Source organism: Podarcis liolepis (assembly GCF_965112155.1).
Source record: "Podarcis liolepis genome assembly, chromosome: 6".
Taxonomy (NCBI): Eukaryota; Metazoa; Chordata; class Lepidosauria; order Squamata; family Lacertidae; genus Podarcis; species Podarcis liolepis.
The window spans coordinates 46,277,465-46,302,296 of NC_139559.1; the positions used below are offsets into that span (position 1 = coordinate 46,277,465).

Consider the following 24,832-nt stretch of genomic DNA (forward strand, 5'->3'; position numbering starts at 1 on the left):
TACGTTGGTCCAAGAGGCACATGCCATACACCCCAGCCTTTCTTTTCAGTGCCAGATCAAAAAGTGCCCGGGTCAAGTGAGTGTCTGATTTGGGTGAGAGACATAAGTTCTGGACTCGGTTTTTGTGTGCGGGGGGAGGGGTTAGCTGATGATTTTGCTCATGGGTTGGTTGGTTTTTAAATCCTTTTTATTCTTCTGATTCTTATAGTTGGTGTTTCATAGTGTGCCATATGTATGAGAGTCCCATGGACTGCAAGAAGATCAAACCTATCCATTCTGAAGGAAATCAGCCCTGAGTGCTCACTGGAAGGACAGATTCTGAAGCTGAGGCTCCAATACTTTGGCCACCTCATGAGAAGAGAAGACTCCCTGGAAAAGACCCTGATCTTGGGAAAGATTGAGGACACAAGGAGAAGGGGACGACAGAGGACGAGATGGTTGGACAGTGTTCTCGAAGCTACCAGCAAGAGTCTGACCGAACTGCAGGAGACAGTGGAAGACAGGAGTGCCTGGCATGCTCTGGTCCATGGGGTCACGAAGAGTCGGACACGACTAAACGACTAAACAACAGTATTTCATCATATTCCTTGTATCGTAAGCTACCTTGCATGTCCAATTTTTTTTAGAGAGAGGCAAGAAAGAAATGTCTTAATACATAAAATCAAGCATGACGTTATACTGCCACAATAATATGACCAACCGATCCATCTAGCTCATAACTCTGTCTCTTAGCTGCAGTCAGTATTGGATGCTTCCAAGATAGCTTACGAGAAACAGAACTGTGGAACTGCCCATACACTATCAGTCACCAAAGACTTCTAGCAGTCAGAAGCAGTAGCAGCCTTTGTGGTGGGACAGAGCCACAGGGCCACCTTCCTGATACTAACAGGGCTGGTGGAAATGCCAGATTGGTTCCTGTCACAAGCTGGCACTCCCTTCACCAAGGACCAGTTCTCTGTTAATAGCAGAATCAGCCACCGGCCCAGAAATAAACTTACCATAAGGCGAATGGGTCGCTCTTCATCCACATCAATGGGTACATTGGTACTTTGGATCCAAGTGTTGGTGCAAAGGTGACGCAGTCGGACATAGGAGTTCCTGAAACCACAAGAAGGTAAGAATGAAGAAGATATTTCTCTCCTTCTATTTCAACTTTTGAAACATTCTGGCTTGGATTCTTTGGACGTCCTGGATAAAGCAACTTACCGTGGGACAAAAGAGTCAGTCTTCTGCAGTGTGGTGGGATCCAGTTCAAAAAGGGAAGCAATGTCATTGCCGTGAGGCACAGCCACCAGTCGATATTTGATCTTTTCCCCTGTGTATCTCCGACTGGAGCGACTTGTTCCGGCCTGTTCCAAAATAAGGCATTTTTTTTCATTTATGTGTAAGCAAAAACCACCAAAGTTCATGCACCAAAAATGGTCATGAACTTGCTATGGGATCTTCAGGGAGTTCCAGGGCACCAACCTACAGCAAGCCAGTCCAGGTATGAAAATTTATTTAGTCAATTTTGTTTTTGTTATTGCAGTAATTTCTGCTGTTCTCTGTGTTGTGATTTTTCTTGTAATTTCAGTGAACTGTTGATTATTTAGTCCTAATTTTAAAATTCCGCCATTTTTACATGCCCCTTCAATACACACACACGACCTAAAAGTCTAAAATCAAAGAATAAAGCAAACAAAATGTAGTTTTAGTATTCCACAGCTGCTGGCCATGAGTTTGGGATACAAACTTCTAAAGTGATTTAAGCCAGAGGAGAGGGAGAGAAGAGGAGGGTGGGAGAGAGAAAAATCTTAATGACTGGCACCTGTCCAGGCCAATTCATTGTGGCATACACTGGCATAGAAATTTCATTGATAATGTCATAACCTGGGAACCCAGTTAGAGACACTGAGGTAAGAGTGCTGTGAAAACTATTACTAAGATGAATGCTTCACGCTCCCCATGGTTTTGTTTTTAGTATTGTTTTTAATGCTGTAACCCACCCACCCCAGGACCTCAGGGTGAAGGGTGGGTAATAAATAAATTGATAAAAATAAATTAATGATTTTATGAATGTAAGTTTTAAAAAGATTCAGGTAGGTAGCCGTGAGCTTTCGTGTGCATGCACACTGTGTATCTGAAGAAGTGTGCATGCACATGAAAGTTCATACCAAGAACAAACTTAGTTGGTCTCTAACGTGCTACTGGACAATTTATTAATTTTTTAATATAGTTTAAAAAAGGAAAGTGAACTTTTTAAAAGCCCAATCTAAAACGTTGCCTCCTACATACTGCTAAGCCCAGGCATAGGCAAACTCAGCCCTCCAGATGCTTTGGGACTACAATTCCCATCATCCCTGACCACTGGTCCTGTTAGCTAAGGGTGATGGGAGTTGTAGTCCCAAAAACATCTAGAGGGCCGGGTTTGCCTATGCCTGGCTTAGCCAAACTATCACAAGCAAGCCAAATGCAAGAGACAACTTACCGTGGACTTTGGTTCTCCTGTGTCTCCTTTGTAACTGGGGTTTTCCTGGAAAGTTGAAGAAATAAAAATATCAGCATATTTTTTTAATCCGTGATATGACACTAAAAGCCCAGAGGTTGAATAACTTAGTTTATAATGCTACACATTCAGACTCCGGGAGACACCTGTGCAACTGCTTCAGCTGCTTTGGCCAGATCACCATACTATCCAAAGGCACAAGGAAACAGGATTTGGATGAGAGATGTTTGAGTGAGCTGCAACCTGCCAGGCCACATTTTTTGGAGCTACTAAACACTGAGCATAATCCACTAAAAGGGAAAGCAGATATTGGCTCAAAGTGAACAAACAAAGAGAATCCTTCCTCTGTAGCCACTAATCAAGCCGAGAAAGGGAAACGGCTATAAAGTGATGAAAGGCTTCATAACAGAAGAGGCTGCACCAGTAGGCTTGAGTTGCTGGGAAGTGCCTGGCATGAGCGGCAGAGACCAGCAATAATATTGTTTATGGCCCTAGTCCACCACTGTAAGCAAGAAAGAGCTATGAGAGCAGCTTAGAGTCACCCAAGAACCATTTAGAACAGTGAAGGCAAGATCAGTTCAAAGAAGACGGCTCCCCTGAAGTGGTTTTCACATAAAGAGTGGCTTCAGCACAGTAAACCTCACAATGCACCATAACCTCCCTACTGTTCTCACTGACAGAGGAATTTGAGCAAGGAGGAAATAGGAGTGTGGACCCCGCTTTGGAGTACAGTCACATACTCCTACTTCTGAATGGCTGTTCGTGTAAACAGCATCAGAGAAGAGTCTGGAGAGCCTCTGTCCTACATAAGAAAAATGGCAGGCCCCTCTATAGAGAGTGCAGGAGAGCCCTGGGGTATTCTCCATAGGATGTCACTTATATGGAACATATACTGTTAAGAATGCATTCACTTAAGAAGTACGGCATAGTCAGATGACGGGAGTACCTAGTTCAATTTGCATGTGCTTATATGAAAGCACGAACTAAAATCTGCCTAGTTTGTGATCTTGAAAATATGAAGTACACTCTGCAGAATTTGGGTGCAATGCTAACTCCCCACCCAGTACAGTGGTACCTTGGGTTACATACGCTTCAGGTTACAGACTCCGCTAACCTAAAAATAGTACCTCGGGTTAAGAACTTTCCTTCAGGATGAGAACAGCAGCAGCGGGAGGCCCCATTAGCTAAAGTGGTCTTCAGGTTAAGAACAGTTTCAGGTTAAGAACGGACCTCTGGAATGAATTAAGTACTTCACCCGAGGTACCACTGTACAACACTGTTTTATGAAGTGGCAGAACAATCACCATGTCGGCAACCCTACACTCACAGCAACCAGGGCAAAAGATGGGAGTGAGGTAGGCAGCTCTGGCATGAGCCTGGATCTGGCATGGAAATTAGGCCTGGATAACAGGGAAGCAAGTACAGGTCACTGGGCATCATTGTGGACACCAGGTAATTGACAGGTGAGAGTCCTTACCCACCAGTCAAACTTAGCCTGCAGGGGCGGGGAGATGTGGAGAGGAGATAGTGATGCAGCCTGCAATTCTGGAATGTTATAATGCTTTGGGGTCTGTGACACTTTGCTAAAGAAAGAGGAAAGGTCAAACTGATACTACATCAAAAGGCATGGCTCTAGAGTTCACCCTAAATGGAGCCAATAAGATGACTCATCCTAACATATTCCCAAGTTTTAGCTTGAAGTTCAGCTCTAACGTAGTGCTGATTAGTGAAGGGAACCCAAAGCACAACCTACTAGAGTCTACACAGAACCTGCTAGAGTCTACTCAGTTCCTCTCACCTCTGCTGCCAAATAGTTCCCCGTGGCAAGGTGCTTGAAGCGGTATAAGCCATTCCAGTGCCCAGCTCCACCACGGCAGGGATCATGATGGACCACCTGGAAAGCCAAATCAGGGTGTTGTAAGTCGCAGGTCTGATACTTGCCTTTTTGCAAGTGCTGGCCAAAGCACAGGAATGCTTCAATCCTCTGGCTCTTCAAGGCCACCTGGCTACCTGAGCTGTCCATGCCACTTGACTAAAGCATTAGTCACCAATGCTGCACAGAAGCCCTCCTTGTGATTGGCTCTGGTCATGGAATTTATACATTTAAACAAAGTATACATCAACATTTGGTAACACCTTCAGATTTATTTTGCTGAGAAGCGAAGCAAGAGCCTTTCTCTTCTTTGAGATGCTTTTAAAAGCATCTGAGAATCCTCCAGAAAAATAATCTTTCAAAGAACTCGTTGATGGCATTTTACCATTGTACTGTTGAGAGTGCATTAACTTATGGTCTGCGTGTGTGGTCTGGGAGCTGCACGGTCAGGGGAAAAACAATGCTGTCCAGGGTTGTAAAGACTGCGGAGAGAATAATTGGGAGCACTCTTCCCACCTTGGATCAAATCTACGCTTCAAGGTGTCATAAGAAAGCTGCAGAGATAGTGCAGGATAGTGCGCACCCCAGAAATGATCTCTTTCAGCTTCTGCCTTCTGGAAGAAGGTACAGGGTTATTAAGACTAGGACTAGCTGCCTGAGAAACAGTTTCTATCCAAATGCAATTTTGGTTTTAAACGCACTGTAAGGTAGTCTCTATGGGAGTATATTGTTTATAATTATGGGGTATCAGAGCTTTTAGGGGGCTAAACAGGCTGGGATAGCAGGCTTGTTGGTTTTGAATGTCTGATGTAGATTTTTTCGATTTTGTTATTCTGTATGGGACAATGACAATAAAGATTATCGTATTGTGAAGTGTTAGCCAAACTCTGACAATGAGTAATAACAAAGCATTATCTGATGACACTATTGTTATACATTTACCCAGGATACACTCTTCTTTTCTAGCCTAGCTTTGGCTCTTGTGATGAGGCTATTCTTTGTTACCAAAGAGGCATCAATAGCAAGGAGACCTGGTCTCTCTAGCTCCCCGAAGGCTTCAGTGGGAGTTATGTACCATCTCCTGGTGTGCAGAGTAATCCAAAAGTAATCTTTAGACCACTTTATTTTAGCTAAGAATTTGAAACTTGAGAAATTTCACATTATCCCTGTGCTTAATTTCTAAAAATTATTTGTTCCAAGGTTGGTCTAAAGCTTTGAAAGTAAATGCCAAGGCTAAGCCCATGTGAGGACAATTAATCCCTCATGGTCACTATTTAAAACAACCCAGAATGCAATGCTGTCTCCCAAGGACATTCCTGTTGTTGATCATCAGGGAGACACAAAAATGGGAACACATAGACCTGCCATGTAAGCTAAGGTAATAATGCATTCAAATTAAATAAACAATATAGGGAAAGGGAACTTTTTGCAAGCAAAAACCTGCAAATAGGCCTGGCACTCACCTCAACTTCCCAGAGTGCATTGGAGCTTGTGGCTGATGTGGCCGATTGCCGCAAGGTAGTTCGAAGAAAAACATGCAGCTTGGCTTTGTATTCATCACAGGTGAGAAATTTCTCCTGCTCTGCATGGAACAACCTGACCACGTCCCCCTGTCAGTCAAATACAAAAAAGATATGCAAAAATAGTTCCTTGCTGTCTAGGGAAACCACAACGCAAGGGAATAACAGTACACTCTGCAAGTAACGCTAAAGCATGGTTTGGAGCTCTGTGGATGAGCTTCAACAAGGACAAGTAAAACACCAAGCTTGAACACTTTCCGCTTCCTTCTCCTCCTCCCACAAGACTAGGAGGAATATTTCTGCCAAGCTGAGTTTCCCTTTCAAACAATTTTCAGTTATCATTATGTGCAAACTAGGGTTCCTTGTTCAAAACAATGATAAGTTAAACCAACCAGCTTCATGGCCTATGGTTTGAAATTAGCTTGTTTAGTGACAAACCATATTTTGTTTTAAACCAGGAGCCCCGCTACCTATGTAGCAAACACTAAAGCAAGGTTCTTTGAAAGCCAAACTAAACTCAGCAGATGTCCTCAGAAGAAAGGCTCAAGACTGACGGACACACGCTCATTATTACCCCTTTAAGCACTTCTTCCATGTGGTCCCGGAACTGCATAAACAAGTTGATCTTCCAGCTGGTGTTGCAATTGACAGAATTCACCTAGGAAAACAATGAGCTATTAGAAGATCCACATGCTACACACGACTAAGGTAAAAGGAAAAAGACCCCTGGATGGTTAAGTCCAATCAAAGACAACTAGGGGGTTGCGGTGCTCATCTCACTTTCAGGCTGAGGAAGCCAGCGTTTGTCCACAAACAGCTTTCCAGATCATGTGGCCAGCCTGACTAAACTGCTTCTGGTGCAATGGAACACAGTGACGGAAACCAGAGCACACAGAAACACCGTTTACCTTCCCACCACAGCAGTACCTATTTATCTACTTGTACTGGCATGCTTTTGAACTGCTAGATTGGCAGGAGCTGGGACAGAGCAACAGGAGCTCACTCCGTCGCGGGGAATCAAACTGCCAACCTTCTGATCAGCAAACCCAAGGGGCTCAGTGGTTTAGACCACAGCACCACCCGCACCCGTTACACACAACTAGCCCCAAATTAAATCCTGTAAGGGGGGTATCTAAAATAGCAATCTAGCTCAGGCCACTGTCATTAACACCCCATATTCACACCACTTCCCTTCTCCCAATTCCTGGTACCTCTTTGCATCCTGGGTTATCAGCGAGTTCATAGTTGCTGGCATGTAGTGGCTGCCCAGCGTTCACAGGATTCAGAATCACTTTGTCTCCAACAACTACCTAAGGAAGGATGTCATAATAGTTAGGACAGCAGTTCCAAAGCCTCCCCCCCCCCTCCCGGACCACTTAAATGTTGCTGAGGACGTTGGCAGATCACTTAATGATTCTTTCCTGCCTGCTGTAGCAACTGTAATGCGCTGTGCTAGATGCTGTAGGATTTTTAATTGTATTTTTAGCACTTCTTTGATGTCTTATATTGTATGTAGGTTACGGTCTTACAATTGGAACGCTGTAGAATTCAACATGCAAGTGTTCTTCAGACACACCATGGACAACCTGAATGAAGCAGACTACTGGTAGTCTGTGGACCACAGTCTGAGAACCTCAGTGAGTATTGGAAGGTCCCCTAAAATATCTCCAGTGAACAAGAATAAAATGTGGCAATTGAGGAACTGGCAGCACAAGTCTATGCATGTCTACTCAAAGATAAGTCCCAAGGAGCACAATGAGGCTTACTTCCAGGTAACTAAGTGTAAGATTGCAGCCAACAAACCCCACATTTCCTGCCAAATCTTTAGTTATCTGTTTGAATTGCAAATACATTTCCAATGGGGGGGGGAGCTGATTCGCATATGCATGCATATCGCCCATTAGCTCTTAAGTTGATACCTTACCATTCAATTACTTGCAACAATGTGAACCGCCTCTATCAAAAAGCACTTTGTGCGAGCTGATATGAAAACTCAGTCTGCAGCTGTTGCCACGCACACATAAATCATCATTTGACACTGCAACCACTGAGTAATAAAGAAGCATCTGTGAACTTGGCCCGATTATGTACTCCTTTCCGTGACACAGTACCCCGAAATCAATCTCTCCTTTAATAAATTTCAGGACAGAAAATGTGCAAATATCTTTCCGGGAAATTAGGTTTGGGGCTGAGAATCCACCCTGGGAGCTCTGTAGCCAAATTCCTTGCATGTTTCAAGTCAAGTTGCTGCCCCTCTCAGAGATTTCTCCTCCTTAAAAGTGGCACCTGCTCCACCGGGAAGTTGACAGTCCTAAAACAATCTCAGCTTGTAAAGCCTTTGGAGATCTATAGCTTACAGCAGGGATAGCAAACAAGGTGACCTCTAGATGTTGTTGGACTACCAACTCCCATCAACCCTAGAAAGCATGGTCATGGATAAGGATGATGGGAGTTGTAGTCCAGCCACAGCTGGGGGGCACCACATGGCCTAAAGCTTATAGCAGTATTACTGGGAAGAGTCACATATTATTTTCTGCCTCCCCATAACACACTCACGTTATCTCCATTGCTCCTCAGTTTCCAGAAGGGTTGAATGAAGAGCCAGGAGCCTTCATTGCCTGTGGCATCGAGCGTCACCCTCATGGCATTCTTCTCCAATAAGGCAGGGAGGCGCTTGTTAACGGTCAGGTATTTATTACTCTTCATGTGGAGAAGCTGGAAAACCAAACACGAAGCAGGACAGTTCCTACCTGGAACCTTGTGCGGTACTCAGTTACACAGAGTGCTTGAGAAAAACTTAGGCCACACTCACAACATATGTTAAAAGCACTATGATAAACACTTTAACTCATCATGGCTCCCCCCTACCCAATAATTCTGGGAGCTGTAGTTCATTAAGGGTGCTGAGAGTTGATAGGAAACCCCTACACCCCTCCCAGAGCTACAATTCCCAGAGTGGCTTAACAATTAATTGCTCTTGTCAGGGAATTCAGAACAAAAATGTAAGATCAGATATATAAGAGCCCTGTTGAATCAGACCAGTCCAATTCTGCTTCCCACAGTAGGCAACCCAATGCCAATGGGAAGTCCAAAGGCAGGAGATGAGGGCAATTGCTCTCTCTCACTGTTGTTGTTCACCAATAAATAAAATAGTATTCAGAGGGATGCCGCCTCATAACCAGCTATCATATCCAGTAGCCATTGATAGCCTTACCCTCTAGGAAGTAATCTAATCTCCTTCCCAAGCCTTCTAAATTGGTGGTCATAACCACATATTGTGGAAGTGAATGTCATCATTTCACTATGCACTGTGTGAGGGAATTTTTTCTCTTTCTTTCTTTCTTTCTTTCTTTCTTTCTTTCTTTCTTTCTTTCTTTCTTTCCTGACTCTCCCAAGATTCAGCTTCCTTGGGTAGCCTATGAGACTGGGAGAAAAACCTCTCTCTGTCCACATTTTCCCACACCATACATGCTTTCCCACATCCCTCCTCAATCACCTTTTTTCTCTAAACCTTTCTTTTCCTCGTAGGCCAGTTGCTCTGCCCGCCCCACTCCCAACAGCTTTGAGTTGCCTTTCCTTCACCTTTTCCAGTGCTCAGGAGAAAGACAACCTTCCATACCTGTATGACGCTTCCATACTTCACCACGTCCCCATGCACCTTCTTATTCTCGGTTTCGTTCTGCTTCTGCTCCATCTGCGCAGCATGCTGTACGGAAACACAGACCATAGCAGAATGAATCCAAACCAGGAATGACAAAAAGAATGAAGGGAATACTTCAAATCAAGAGTCATAGCAAGAGGCAGGTGAACAAGCAGACAGCTTGCAGTGACGAAGAAGAAGAGCAGGACCAGGGAGCTCTTGTCAGTGGCCCCCCCCCCCGGGATGTAGGGCTCTGGCAGATGCCCGTCCATGTCAACCCTTCACACCAGCTCTGATGTCCATGACAACTCCACTCTTCATCCCGCATGCTAGGTTCCTGCCACTTTGCATACAACTGAACTGTTGAAATGAAATCAGTTCAGGGGAAATGTTCAAGGAAACTTCCTTTCAGCCTGTTAAGCTCTTTGCTACTTCTCAGTTCACTTCAGGATGATTGGGGATATAACTGTAAGGACATTGCTGGTCAGATGAGTATCTGATAAAGGAGCGGTGAGGGTGGATTTCTGAGGTTGCCCTGCAGGAAAGAGAATTGCTTCTGCGGTGCAAGAGAACAGCCATTAGCCATGAGTCAACCACTTCAAGCCATGGAATTAAACCATCTTCCAAGTAGGTGGTGCCCTGACCACAAATCCACCTTGGCAGAGGCTGGCTCTTCTCGGATGCTTCACTGGCAATCCAAAGCCCTCAGAAACGCTACTGCCCTTTTTATTTAATTAAACCCTAATCTCTCCAAAACACAGGATTAATAGTTGACTCGGTTTCCAGTCTGGTAGCAAAGGGGAGGAAAGCAGAGCACGCACAGTTTGGGACAAGCCTGCTGCTCAGGAGAAATACCAGCAGCAAAAGGAACTGAAAGAAAAATAAGCAAATAACCCCTGAGGCTCCTGGGCTGGGTCAGAGTACAGGAAGTATGGGATGGAGCAGATAGTGAAACGGATCTAGGTATGCAAGGCAAAGAAAAGTGTGCCTGATTGAACCTTCTGATCCTAGGAAGAAATCAGAAACAACAGCAAATGAAGGCACCATTTGAAATTCTCTCTGTGCTTCAGTGAAGTCCTTGCTCTTCCTGTAGCCCATAAAGGTTAAACTGGCACAATGGTCTGTATTCAGGGCTGTGCATATTCCCAATTCCACATAAGGGTAGAATTAGATACTAGGTGCAAAATTCAGTTTTGTGAGACTTCTTGCTTGCTTGCTTTTTAAAAATAAATAAATTATTTATTTATTGATACTTATTCAGAGATATACAAAAATACATACCAATTACAAAGTATCTTTTTATAATATACCAATATAAAGCAGCTACTTGGTCTAAAATAGAACAAAGGAAGAAAGAAGAAAAGACAAGAAAAGGGGGAAAATAACGAGAGAGGAGAGAGGAGAAAGAGGCATCTCCATTCTTTTTTAGTTTGCTTGCTTTTTGAATGCCTTAACAGCTGTAAAAAAAATGTTTGGAAGCATGTCTTGTAGTCTCAGAAACTAAAAACGTAACAGATTATTTCCACTGTTTGCAGAGAGAACTCAGTGACCTGTAGCTTCTTTCTCTACACCATGACTGGAGAAAGTATAGTACAGCCTAATTTGCATGTAACGGAAGCCAGAGTTAAAACAAACTATGGCTCACCAGGAACAATGAAGTGCCACTGCACAGGTGCAAATTGAGCCCATCCACCCATCTCCACTCCAAACAAAAAAAAACAGGAGACCCTGGCTAGCATTATTGGAAGCCAGCCCTTAGCATCTGCCTAGGGTAGAGCTTTTAAAAAGACACAATTATATTTTTGAACCAATAGGGCTATTTGCAGTTCCATTTCAATCTGGCTTCCAGCCTGAATTCTGTGTCCAGATTGAATTTGTGTCTGAATTTTACTCTGCATCCAATGCAGTTGGGAAGTGGTGTACATACAATGTCAGCTACAATCTAGATCTGTCCTGTTGTTTCTTAGGAATTACTGTGTTTTGATGAGTTTTTCCCCAAGCCAGCTTCGATCCAAATTGAGAATAAGAATGACCTTAGCTGCATTTTAAGCTTAAAATGTGTACATAGTTTGGAACAGCTTTGGTTTCCCTGCTTGATCACCTCTGTTGGAAACAAGACGGGGGGAGTGTGACCTGGTTCCTCAACCTGGCAGATTTTGTTACCATGGGTCATGGTGTCCTTTTACATCCGCTCCAAGGGTTGGACATATGGGAACTCTGCTTTGCCATGGTTCCTAGAACCCTTGAGAGCCCTTCCCAGAGTTGGGTCAGCAAAGCAGAGGACTCAAAAAGCTCTTTCAGTGGCACAGTTTCCCCACTTTCCATTCATTCATCCATCCATCCATCCATCCATCCATCCATTGGGTATGTGCCTAAGGTTGCAATCATGTAAGTAAATTATGAGTAAGTGGTGGACCCACCTTAAATAACTTTACTGGTTCTTAGACAGAGCACAGCTGGAGGAATAACCTTTGTAGCAAGGAATTGCAAATCAACAAGTAAGCAGGTAAGGGATCCCATTTTCAGAAGGCTAGGCCAGGAGTGGAGCTTGAACTGAGCAAGCACAGTGCATAGGGGAACCCGCAGCCCACATGGGAACAGATCTTCCCATGTGGAAGCCTGCAAACCACATTGATTGGTAAAGGAGGAGGATTTTGTGCATTTATTTACTTTTAATATGAATCAATGTTATTTCTAAAAAACCTCACCCACCGAAAAACCTACGCCCACAATAAAAAAATCACAGTGCCATTTAATTGTTTGTTAATCTCTTGTCTTAATTTTGCAATGACCGGTATTTGCATGTTAAGAATATTTGTTACTTTAGTATTTTATCTGCTCCTGACTTGTAGCTGTATTTGTTGTTTTAGTGATTGTTGTATACCTCGCCTTGAAATGGTTGGATACAGAGCAAGATATAATTATTTTCCAAAATAAATAAATTAGCAAACAATGGCATAACCAGCAGGGATCAGGAAATAGCCAAGGACTGAATAAAAGCAGCCTCTATCTCTATCCCACCTACCGCACCAGCCAAACAATTCAAAGAGCCTTCATAAATAATAATTTAAAACAAAAATCCAGTCTTCTAAGGCTCAGAAGGGAGTTGGTCAGCTAAGGTGTTCCATATGAAAGGCCCAAAATCAGAAGGGGGAAGCTCTAAAGGATGTTGCTGTTCCTGCCTGAACATCAGATAACGAGGGCTCAGAACGCAGGGTCTCACCTAGGCTCAACATGGGAAGGAGTACAGGAATTCCTTCTGGTCACATGCAGTGTTTCCCAACCTTTTTTGGGCAAAGGCACACTTGTTTCATGAAAAAAATCTCGAGGCACACCACCATTACAGCCCCGTGACGTCAGCGCGCAGCGTCACGCTGGGAGGGATGCACGAAAGTGTAAGTTTCAATTTTTTCCCCTCCCCCTTGCCTTCCTTCTGTGCCAACCGCCAAAAAGCCAAGACTTTAGGGCAGCAGGTCGACACGGAAGACAGGCGCGACGGCCGTGTCCTCTTCTGCCACACTTGGCAGCCCTGCCTCACGGTCGTGACTCCCACCCTGATTTCTCCCCGCAGGTCGAGTGGCACAGGCAGCCCAATGTGTCCAGCCCAGACACAAGCCCCGCTTCCCCACTCTAGATCCTGAATGCGACCAAGTGCTCTGGACTCCCGAGCAGGGTGCGAAAGAGGACTCGCATCTGGTAGCCTCCGGGCTCCTCGCCTGCTCGAGGGATGGCATTGCAGGCAAGCTGCCGGCCGTCGCCATCGCCGCCCCCTCATGCGAGTGGACCTGCCCGGAGTGGTGGGCCGGGGAGGCTCGCTCTCTGTGGGGATGTGGCCCGCACGCGCGGCCCCGCTTCCTCCTGCCCAGGGCTGCCCTCGGTCTCGCGCATGTGGATCCCACTTATTCCGAAGCTCGCGCCACTAGCCGGGGCTCTCACACCGTGCCAGGGCGAGGCGGCGCGGCCCACTGACGTCATCGCGGCTCGCCGCCGCCCTCAACTTCCCTGTTCCCTCCCCTCCCTCGGGTCGCCGTGGTTACCGAGGGCTGCAAGCTGCTCGGGCGAGCGTGGGGCATTAAGTGGGAGAAGGAAAATTAAAATTAAAACTCGCCTGAAGGCCGCCTCTCCAGATATGAAGCTATCTTTCGAATTTTTTAATTTTTCCCGCGGCACACCAGGCAACATCTCGCGGCACACTAGTGTGCCGCGGAACAGTGGTTGGGAAACACTGCCCTAATGGAGCATAACAGTCAATCAGAATGCTTAAAGATGGGTTACTATTTCACCAAAGCCACCAAAATGAATTTAGACTGCAACCCAACACACAGTTTAAAGGGATTTGTGTACTGAACTCACTGAGACTTGATACTGAGTACACAAGTGCAAAACTTTGCTGCAAGGCTGGCTCTGATGGTGCCATTCAACTTCAAATATTTGGGAGAATTGCCCCAGCAAAATTCAGATTGTGCTTAAAAAAAAAAAGTGAGACTGGATTTCCGTTCTTTCTGTTTCTATTTTAGAAAATCATTTCCTCTGATTGAAATACAGTTATAAGCCTAACCTGGTCAGTGGGGGAGGGGGGAAAAAGGATGTCCTTGAAAAATGAAAACAGGCCTCATTTTTTAAAAGTTGTCTGCAACAAGGCTGCATTGTAGCCTCAAAACACACAAGCACTTTTGAAGAATCAGGAATGTTGGAGCTGGTTTTTCTGCCTCTGTTTTAAATCTTTTTTTCTGTTGTGGGTTATTTTGTTTGGGTGTTGGACTTGCATTTTTGCTTTGCTCTTTTTATTTATTGTTTTGCTGGGGACACTCCTCAGAAATTATGGCTGAGCGGCAGCCTATCAACGCGTTACATAAATGCCTCAGCTGGGAGAGGTGAGGAACAATGGAGCCAAGCTATGCCTCTCCTTGCACAGAAAATCTACTTCCATTATATTTCAAATATTAATTTACTCATTTGTCTCCATGTAGGCTAACCACAATTGTTGATGGTGTGAATCACTCTTAGAATCTCATTACACAAGGTGGGGGGAGAGAGGCACTGGACGTGATCCAGGGAAGCAGAAGAACAGCTGGGTCTCATTATACGGGGGGGGGGGGGGCTAAAATAAGGCACTGCAAATACAAGCCCTTCTATAGTCAGGCCATTTCCCAGTTGCACAATGCACACATGCAGGAATGGTTCTGAGCACAGAATTCACCATCCTGAGAATCTCAGCTTTCTTTCTTTTTTAAAGAAAGTTTTTATGCCATAAAGCAGTGAAGATGAATTTGGAGGATTGCTACTATTATTATTTTTACTATTATTATTTTTTTCTTTCCAGGGTGGGTTATAGCAATTTAAAAACACAATATTAAAAACAATTTACTATCACAAGAATAGAGTGTATCTCATATATATATATATATATATATATATATATATGTTTTCGTAGATTTTCACGGGTACAGGAATGCAGGTTTTGGTGTCCTCGGGTGTCTTCCCGTGTAAAAGTTGGGGTGTCTAGGCGACGTTTCGACGAGGTCTCACTCGTCATCTTCAGGCTGGTGCTTTCGGCTTCTTGTTACTGGAACAGTAACTCTGTTCCAGTAACAAGAAGCCGAAAGCACCAGCCTGAAGATGACGAGTGAGACCTCGTCGAAACGTCGCCTAGACACCCCAACTTTTACACGGGAAGACACCCGAGGACACCAAAACCTGCATATATATATATATATATATATATATATGCAGGTTTTGGTGTCCTCGGGTGTCTTCCCGTGTAAAAGTTGGGGTGTCTAGGCGACGTTTCGACGAGGTCTCACTCGTCATCTTCAGGCTGGTGCTTTCGGCTTCTTGTTACTGGAACAGAGCGGGATCTCAGTGTTTGAGTTCCTATAAATACTGTAGAGGGGTGTGGTGTATTGCCTCAAAAGTTCTGGGCAGAGGGGAAGTTCCCAGGCTAGTGTTCTTTTCTTCTTTTGTTCCTTAATTACTTGAGGGATATCTTGAGTGATTTCTTGAGTGATATTCTGAGTACCACTTAGGTGGGTCATTAGGTGTGGATTAGTTGCTAAAGCCTTCGTGTCTTGACCTCTTGAATTTGTGAAGAGTTTTTCTGGGAAGATGGCTGTACTGCACTTAGTTGTGCTTTGGCTTGGCTTCGTGTATAGGGGCGAGCTGTGGTTTTGTGCCCTGTGCCAGCCAGATCTGTGTAGGGATTGCAGGGGGGTGCAGCATCCGGAGGTGCCACTATGGTTTGGTTACTGGATGGTGTCTGTAATTTATCTGTGGAGAGGGTCTGGGTTTGGGTCTGGTGTGGTTGATTGGTGGTGGCGTTCTGTGTGCCTCTGGATCTGGTGTCGGTTTTTGTGGGGAGGGCTAATTTCCAGATGTCTGGCAGGCGGGACGTGTCGTCACGCTTGTTCATGTTGTGAGGGTGTTTCTCTATCTCGATGGCTTCCATGATTATTCTCTTGTGGTGATGTTCCATGTTAAAGAGCAATTTGGAATCTGCAAAATTAATTTCGTGTCCTGTTTCTTTCATGTGTTGGAAAAGAGAGGAAGATTTTTCTTCTTTTTTGACGGCATTCTTGTGTTCTGCGATACGTGCATTTATTCGTCTGTTTGTTTGTCCAATGTACGTGGCTGGGCAGACTTTGCAGGGTATTTCATAGACCCCTTGGTTTTCCAACTGGATTTTATCTTTGGGGTTTCTGAGGATATTGGCTATTTTTTGGTTGGTGCAAAAGGCTGTTTTGATATTGTGTTTATGGAGGATTTTGCTAATTTTATCTGTAGTGCCCTTGATATAAGGAAGGAGGGCCATGCCATTGTTTTCTTCCGTGTCTTGGTTTTTGGGGGGTGTTTCTTTTTGGATTAGCTTCTTAACCCTGTTTTGCTGGTATCCATTGGCGATTAACACATTTGAGAGATTCTGTAACTCAGTTGTCAAGTGGTCTTTGTCAGCCAGGCGTTTGGTTCTGGAGATGAGGGTCTTGGCTACGGAGTTTATTTGTGCAGGGTGGTGGTGTGATTGAGCATGTAAGTAGCGGTTGGTGTGTGTTTTTTTCCGGTAGATAGTGTGTCCTAGGGAGCCATCAGGTTTTTTGTAGATTAGGACGTCAAGGAAGGGAAGCTGGTTGTTGGCTTCTATTTCCATAGTGAATTGTATTTTGGGGTGTAGGCTGTTGAGATGTGTGAGGAAGCTATCTAGTTTTTCTTTCCCGTGTGGCCAAATTACAAAGGTGTCGTCAACATATCTGAGCCAAAGTTTGGGTTTGTGTTCTGACTTGTCTAAAGCATTGGTTTCAAAGTGTTCCATGTACAGATTTGCGATGACCGGTGAGAGGGGCGATCCCATAGGTGCTCCTTCTATCTGTTTGTATCTTTGTCCATTGTGGATGAAGTACGTGTTGGTTAGGCAGTGGTTGGTCAGGTCCAGGATGTATTCGGGGGGATTGTATTTGTTTTGAATGGCTGTCAAGGCTTCATTAATGGGCACTTGTGTGAAGAGAGATACAACATCGAAGCTCACAAGTAGGTCATCGGGATGTAGGTTTTGCTTCTTTATTGTTTCTATGAACTGGAAGGAGTTTGTAACGTGTGAAGAGATGGATTCTGCATAGGGCTGAAGTTGCTTAGCGAGAAATTTAGCGAGATTTTGTAGAGGTGAGCCTATGGAGCTGACTATTGGTCTGAGTGGTGTTCCTTCTTTGTGTATCTTGGGGAGGCCGTAGAGTTTGGGGCATCTGGATGATTTTTCTCTGGGGATGATTCTTAGCTGGATTTCTTCACTGATAGGAGAGGCTTTTATTTTGGATTTGGTGGTTTTTTCCAGATAGGTGGTGGGATCTGTTTTTATAGGTTGGTAGGTAGGGTCTTGGAGTAGATTTGATAGTTTTGCTTGGTAGTCCGATGTGTTCATCACAACAGTGGCATTACCTTTGTCTGCTGGGAGAATGATTATGTTGTTGTCTTTCCTCAGGTTGGTGAGTGCTTTCTGTTCTTCTTTGTGTAAATTGCTTCTGGGTGGTTTGCTGGAGCAGAGGATGTTGGTGACTTCAAGTCTGATTTTATTGGCTTCATCTGGGTTGATTTTGGTTAGGCTAGCTTCGACTCCGCATATGATGTTTTCCGTGGGGATGCGTCTCGGGGTAACTGCAAAGTTGAAACCTTTGGAGAGTACTTTGGTTTCAGTTGAGGTGAGGATCCTGTCTGATATGTTATGTACTGTTTGTTTCATGGGTTGTTGTGGAGGGTGGCTGGGCTTCTGGCGTCTCTCTAGTTTGTGGAGTTTGTTGGTGTGTGTGTCTGTCTTATGTGAGGTCTCAGTTTCAGCTCTCCAGACGGCTAGTTGTTTGCATTTGTCCCAGAGTGCAGGGTGGATTTTGTTACAGAGTTTGAGGTGAAGAGTGAGCAGATCTTTGTTGGTTTGGTTTAGTAGGTATCTTTTCTTATGTAGTTCGTTTCTGATTAGGGATAGTTCAGTTCGTTTCAGGATCCTTTCGGTAGCTGGGGTTTTAGAGTGGAATTTAAGTTGGAAGCATGTGGGAATTAAGTTGTTGTCTCGGCAGTTGCGTAGGAACAAGAGATCACATAAGATGGTGGCTCTTCGGATTTCTAGTTTCTCGTAGGTTCTTGTCAGCTGGAAGGTTTCCTCCCCGTAGAGGTGAGATATTTGTTTTCGTAGATTTTCACGGGTACAGGAATGCAGGTTTTGGTGTCCTCGGGTGTCTTCCCGTGTAAAAGTTGGGGTGTCTAGGCGACGTTTCGACGAGGTCTCACTCGTCATCTTCAGGCTGGTGCTTTCGGCTTCTTGTTACTGGAACAGAGCGGGATCTCAGTGTTTGAGTTCCTATAAATACTGTAGAGGGGTGTGGTGTATTGCCTCAAAAGTTCTGGGCAGAGGGGAAGTTCCCAGGCTAGTGTTCTTTTCTTCTTTTGTTCCTTAATTACTTGAGGGATATCTTGAGTGATTTCTTGAGTGATATTCTGAGTACCACTTAGGTGGGTCATTAGGTGTGGATTAGTTGCTAAAGCCTTCGTGTCTTGACCTCTTGAATTTGTGAAGAGTTTTTCTGGGAAGATGGCTGTACTGCACTTAGTTGTGCTTTGGCTTGGCTTCGTGTATAGGGGCGAGCTGTGGTTTTGTGCCCTGTGCCAGCCAGATCTGTGTAGGGATTGCAGGGGGGTGCAGCATCCGGAGGTGCCACTATGGTTTGGTTACTGGATGGTGTCTGTAATTTATCTGTGGAGAGGGTCTGGGTTTGGGTCTGGTGTGGTTGATTGGTGGTGGCGTTCTGTGTGCCTCTGGATCTGGTGTCGGCCTCCCCAAGATACACAAAGAAGGAACACCACTCAGACCAATAGTCAGCTCCATAGGCTCACCTCTACAAAATCTCGCTAAATTTCTCGCTAAGCAACTTCAGCCCTATGCAGAATCCATCTCTTCACACGTTACAAACTCCTTCCAGTTCATAGAAACAATAAAGAAGCAAAACCTACATCCCGATGACCTACTTGTGAGCTTCGATGTTGTATCTCTCTTCACACAAGTGCCCATTAATGAAGCCTTGACAGCCATTCAAAACAAATACAATCCCCCCGAATACATCCTGGACCTGACCAACCACTGCCTAACCAACACGTACTTCATCCACAATGGACAAAGATACAAACAGATAGAAGGAGCACCTATGGGATCGCCCCTCTCACCGGTCATCGCAAATCTGTACATGGAACACTTTGAAACCAATGCTTTAGACAAGTCAGAACACAAACCCAAACTTTGGCTCAGATATGTTGACGACACCTTTGTAATTTGGCCACACGGGAAAGAAAAACTAGATAGCTTCCTCACACATCTCAACAGCCTACACCCCAAAATACAATTCACTATGGAAATAGAAGCCAACAACCAGCTTCCCTTCCTTGACGTCCTAATCTACAAAAAACCTGATGGCTCCCTAGGACACACTATCTACCGGAAAAAAACACACACCAACCGCTACTTACATGCTCAATCACACCACCACCCTGCACAAATAAACTCCGTAGCCAAGACCCTCATCTCCAGAACCAAACGCCTGGCTGACAAAGACCACTTGACAACTGAGTTACAGAATCTCTCAAATGTGTTAATCGCCAATGGATACCAGCAAAACAGGGTTAAGAAGCTAATCCAAAAAGAAACACCCCCCAAAAACCAAGACACGGAAGAAAACAATGGCATGGCCCTCCTTCCTTATATCAAGGGCACTACAGATAAAATTAGCAAAATCCTCCATAAACACAATATCAAAACAGCCTTTTGCACCAACCAAAAAAATAGCCAATATCCTCAGAAACCCCAAAGATAAAATCCAGTTGGAAAACCAAGGGGTCTATGAAATACCCTGCAAAGTCTGCCCAGCCACGTACATTGGACAAACAAACAGACGAATAAATGCACGTATCGCAGAACACAAGAATGCCGTCAAAAAAGAAGAAAAATCTTCCTCTCTTTTCCAACACATGAAAGAAACAGGACACGAAATTAATTTTGCAGATTCCAAATTGCTCTTTAACATGGAACATCACCACAAGAGAATAATCATGGAAGCCATCGAGATAGAGAAACACCCTCACAACATGAACAAGCGTGACGACACGTCCCGCCTGCCAGACATCTGGAAATTAGCCCTCCCCACAAAAACCGACACCAGATCCAGAGGCACACAGAACGCCACCACCAATCAACCACACCAGACCCAAACCCAGACCCTCTCCACAGATAAATTACAGACACCATCCAGTAACCAAACCATAGTGGCACCTCCGGATGCTGCACCCCCCTGCAATCCCTACACAGATCTGGCTGGCACAGGGCACAAAACCACAGCTCGCCCCTATACACGAAGCCAAGCCAAAGCACAACTAAGTGCAGTACAGCCATCTTCCCAGAAAAACTCTTCACAAATTCAAGAGGTCAAGACACGAAGGCTTTAGCAACTAATCCACACCTAATGACCCACCTAAGTGGTACTCAGAATATCACTCAAGAAATCACTCAAGATATCCCTCAAGTAATTAAGGAACAAAAGAAGAAAAGAACACTAGCCTGGGAACTTCCCCTCTGCCCAGAACTTTTGAGGCAATACACCACACCCCTCTACAGTATTTATAGGAACTCAAACACTGAGATCCCGCTCTGTTCCAGTAACAAGAAGCCGAAAGCACCAGCCTGAAGATGACGAGTGAGACCTCGTCGAAACGTCGCCTAGACACCCCAACTTTTACACGGGAAGACACCCGAGGACACCAAAACCTGCATTCCTGTACCCGTGAAAATCTACGAAAACATATATATATATATATATATATATATATATATATATATATATATATTTGCTTTCGTAGATTTTCACGGGTACAGGAATGCAGGTTTTGGTGTCTTCGGGTGTCTTCCCGTGTAAGAGTTGGGGTGTCTAGGCGACGTTTCGACGAGGTCTCACTCGTCATCTTCAGACTTTGAGACTTTGAAGATGACGAGTGAGACCTCGTCGAAACGTCGCCTAGACACCCCAACTCTTACACGGGAAGACACCCGAAGACACCAAAACCTGCATATATATATATATATATATATATACACACACAGAGAGAGAGAGAGAGAGAGAGAGAGAGCAGGATGTGATAAAAGTTGCTAAATGAACCTCTGCGGCAAGGGAATTCCGCAACATGGGCTTTGCCACAAAGTATCCCTTACCGCTGAGCTTCTGAGGGTGGCAGAAAAACCACGAGGGTCCCCTCTTGAATTGTCTCTGCCTGTCATTGGCTCTGGCTCCCCCTACTGTTAGTCTGCCTGCCTTCCACCCTACCAATTCCAGGGGGCAGCAGCCACCACTGCACTTCCTGCCCAGGGTAGACAATACAGCAAGGTCTCAAGCAGGAAGTAATGGAAAGGTCCTCCAGCCTTGCCAGATCAGAAAGAAATGTGGTTAATACCTTTTTTGGAGCTTGTCATACCTGAAGTTTCTGCAGCAGTACCACATCGGCTATTTTGTCCTTGTCCTGTTTGGTTTGTTTGGCTTTCCAGTATTGTTTCTGGGCGGAGTAGCGGTTCATGGGACATACTCTAAAGAGGCAATCTGTAACGAGAAGAAGTTAGTGTTAAGTTGTGGGTGAACATATCAGACGACACAGCGATTCTTCAAACAGCTCTTGTTTATTCACAGGCCAGAACAGAACTGAACTGAAGGGTTCAGCCAGCCTGCTTATATAGAGCTCCACTAGAATGCAACAGTAACCATTTTCTGTAACTATCCAATCACTGAACGTCACTTTCAATCCCTTATTTGCATATGTGGACCTGAGTGAAAACTATCTACAGTATCCCCCTGCTGGCCCAGGGTGAGAACTTCAGTACATAACAGTTAGCAAGCGTTAGCATGCTAAAACCACAATTCATAAGAACGTAAGATGAGCCTGCTGGATCAGGCCCATGGCCCATCTAGCGCATCCTGTTCTCACAGTGGCCAACCAATTGCCTGTGGGAAGCCTGAAAGCATTACATTCTTCTAACGCTCACCACTGATTATTAAGAGCTGCTGCTCACCAAATTATTCTCCTTCTACTAATGTTAACTTTCAGGTTAAATACGATGTAAATGTTACATAGCTGAAAAGTCTGGAAAAGACAAGACTCGTAGCTGTGGGAGTCCACCTTTCCTTGTGTCACCGCTAGTGTCTAAGAGCTATGTGATAATGCAAATCCTTCTACAGCTTTTAGATGCTAGAAAAAGAGGGACGTTTTTCATTATCGCCATCTCTCCTGTAGCTCTCAAATGCTAGGAAAAGAGATTCTCATACATCTTTTAGGAAGCAATAGCAATTCCTGCAAATGTAATGGCATGTACAGCTTTTAGGCAAGGATGGAAAAGTTCTATTAAGCAGTAAGAATAATTCTTCTTCACATTTGACCCTGCACAAAATGCATTATCAAAATAAAGGAGGGTTGAGAAAGAATTAAAATCAGCCTTGCAATGTGTGAGTGCCATTCTCAGGGGCATTGGGGGCAGGGGGAAGAGTTGCACTGTGACCATTTTTTAAAAGGGGGAACTAGCAACATTGTATTTAAAGGCAGATCTACCCTAGAAAGTTCTTTAAATTCCCCTGCTTTAAGATTAATCCAATCCTTGAGTGATATTTTTGCCCCACCCTGGCAAAACATGTGAAAATTGCTTTGAAAATTGGCCTAGCAGTGATTTCAATTGTTTGTTAGAAAGACAGTCCCAGGTGGATGGAACCAAAGTCCTTGATGGCTCTTAATTGCTCCTAAAATAGCACCACAGAAACTTCAGACACTAGAAGAAAATAATTTCCATTCTTGGATCCCGTCCCAAGTTGCTGGCAAACCTGCTGTCAGTTATTCATCAGAGAGTGATGAATAAGCAGGCGCAAAACATTATTCTCACCAGTTCTGGAAGTAAGCCATTTTTTGGTTGTCTCATCCCACACGGCTGCTTCTGCTATTGGCAAGTCCAACACCAAGGACACCTCACCTCCCATGCCAGGGGAATTCCTTAGCACAGGGTTAATGCATGTGGTGACCCCCTTTCCCCCTCCCCCAGTTTTGATGGACTCCCAACTCTCATTGTCCCCACACAGCATGGCTAACCATCAGGAATGCTGGGAGTTGCAATCCAATAGCATCTAGAGAGCATCATATTGGAAACCCCCCACTGTAGCAGGTCCTGTCTCCTCCTCATGAATTAGGACCAGCTTCTCACAAACCTCTGCCTGATCTGTACTGTTCTACTGCTGGTAGGTGCTCATAGATGGGACAAATGCCCAGATTCAATATTCACAAACAGACAAACCTCACACACAAATGCTTGTACATAGAAAACTAGACGGAGCTTCACACAAAACAACCTCTCATGTACTGAACATCTCTGTGAAGGGCCTGTGGGTTCTTACTGTCTCTCAGTACAAGAACTGATGTGCCCCAATGCGTCATCAATTGCCTGTGCTGGAGATTAATGGTACAATTTCTCGTTTTTCATACATTTTCTCCTCCATGTAACAAGCTGGGAGCCCATATATAGTTGCTATTGTCGATTTGACGTCTGAGGAAGGCCTGACAAGAGTAAGGACTGCATCAAAAAGTTTCAAAATTCCTACCTGGAAATCAACCCTGCACCTTCACCAAAGACCATCACTTAAATAAAGAAGGGTTAACCCAGAGAATAAATGGAGCTTGAGGGTACAGCAATGCACTGGCGTCACCAGGGATACAGCAAAAGGAATGGATGTAGCTGAGTGGTAGAGCATCTGCTCTGTGTGCAGGTCTCTGGTTCAATCCCTGCCATCTCTGGGTAGGACTGGTAAAGGTAGGTAAAGGGACCCCTGACCATTAGGTCCAGTTGCGGACGACTCTGGGGTTGCGACACTCATCTCGCTTTATTGACCAAGGGAGCCGGTGTACAGCACATGGCCAGCATGACTAAGCCGCTTCTGGTGAACCAGAGCAGTGCACAGAAACGCAGTTTACCTTCCCGCCGGAGTAGTACCTATTTATCTACTTGCACTTTGACATGCTTTCAAACTGCTAGGTGGGCAGGAGCAGGGACCGAGCAACGGGAGCTCACCCTGTCGCGGGGATTCAAACAGCCGACCTTCTGATTGGCAAGTCCTAGGCTCTGTGGTTTAACCCACAGCGCCACCCGCGTCCCTGGGTAGGACTGGTAAAGAACCCTAACTCAAACCCTGGCGAGCCACCGGCAGTCAGTGTAGACAATGCATCCCACATCATTTAGTGCAGGGTCCGTCGTCCCCCCCCCCCACTCCTTGCCTCTGCCATTATCACCAAAGGAATATGCATGTGCTTGCAAGTGGGTTGTGTCAAGGTTAAACTGCACCAGCAGTTCAGTGACTTAGCTGGAAGTGTCCCTGAGGACTGAACACCAGAGTTAGAGCAGAGGTGTGAATCCATTACTGGAATGGCTCTGCTTCCTTCTGATCCTGCTGGACACCGAGCTGCATCTGACCAGAGGATATGAATGGGATCAGCTGTCCTGCTGCTGTGTCCTCAATGGGTGGGGATTATGTGCAATTATGTCGTCTGTTACACCCAGACAGCCACCCACAGTGTGTTTAAAAAATACAATAAATATCAAAGCATTTATTGTCATCTCTCTGACAAAGTACAAGATTTGAACGCCTTCATTTTTTTTTCCCTAACGTGTTCAAACATGGGGATCTGCCTTGCTGAAAGAGCCTCAGGGGAAAGCATGGAAAGGGGGCGGGGAGCAGGAACTGCCAAGCTGTGATCAGACATTTCTGTTGGCCCAG

At 44.9% G+C, this 24,832-nt stretch overlaps 1 protein-coding gene across 2 annotated transcripts in view; it reads right to left on the bottom strand.

The window, feature by feature from the left end:
- The window catches only part of ITPR3 (inositol 1,4,5-trisphosphate receptor type 3), a 104,467-nt gene that overhangs the window by 43,367 nt on the left and 36,268 nt on the right, over positions 1-24,832 (bottom strand). For both annotated transcript variants that reach the window (XR_014527552.1, XM_083509150.1), the window contains exons 3-12: positions 21,507-21,628; positions 9,498-9,584; positions 8,435-8,593; positions 7,090-7,188; positions 6,453-6,536; positions 5,822-5,968; positions 4,284-4,379; positions 2,468-2,512; positions 1,207-1,349; positions 999-1,098 (exon numbers count right to left, since the gene is read on the bottom strand). Coding sequence is in view for 1 of the 2 variants with exons in the window: in XM_083509150.1 (XP_083365276.1) it covers positions 999-1,098; positions 1,207-1,349; positions 2,468-2,512; positions 4,284-4,379; positions 5,822-5,968; positions 6,453-6,536; positions 7,090-7,188; positions 8,435-8,593; positions 9,498-9,584; positions 21,507-21,628 (1,082 nt within the window). In the remaining variant the exon portion in view is untranslated. The remainder of the gene's footprint in view (positions 1-998; positions 1,099-1,206; positions 1,350-2,467; positions 2,513-4,283; positions 4,380-5,821; positions 5,969-6,452; positions 6,537-7,089; positions 7,189-8,434; positions 8,594-9,497; positions 9,585-21,506; positions 21,629-24,832) is intronic.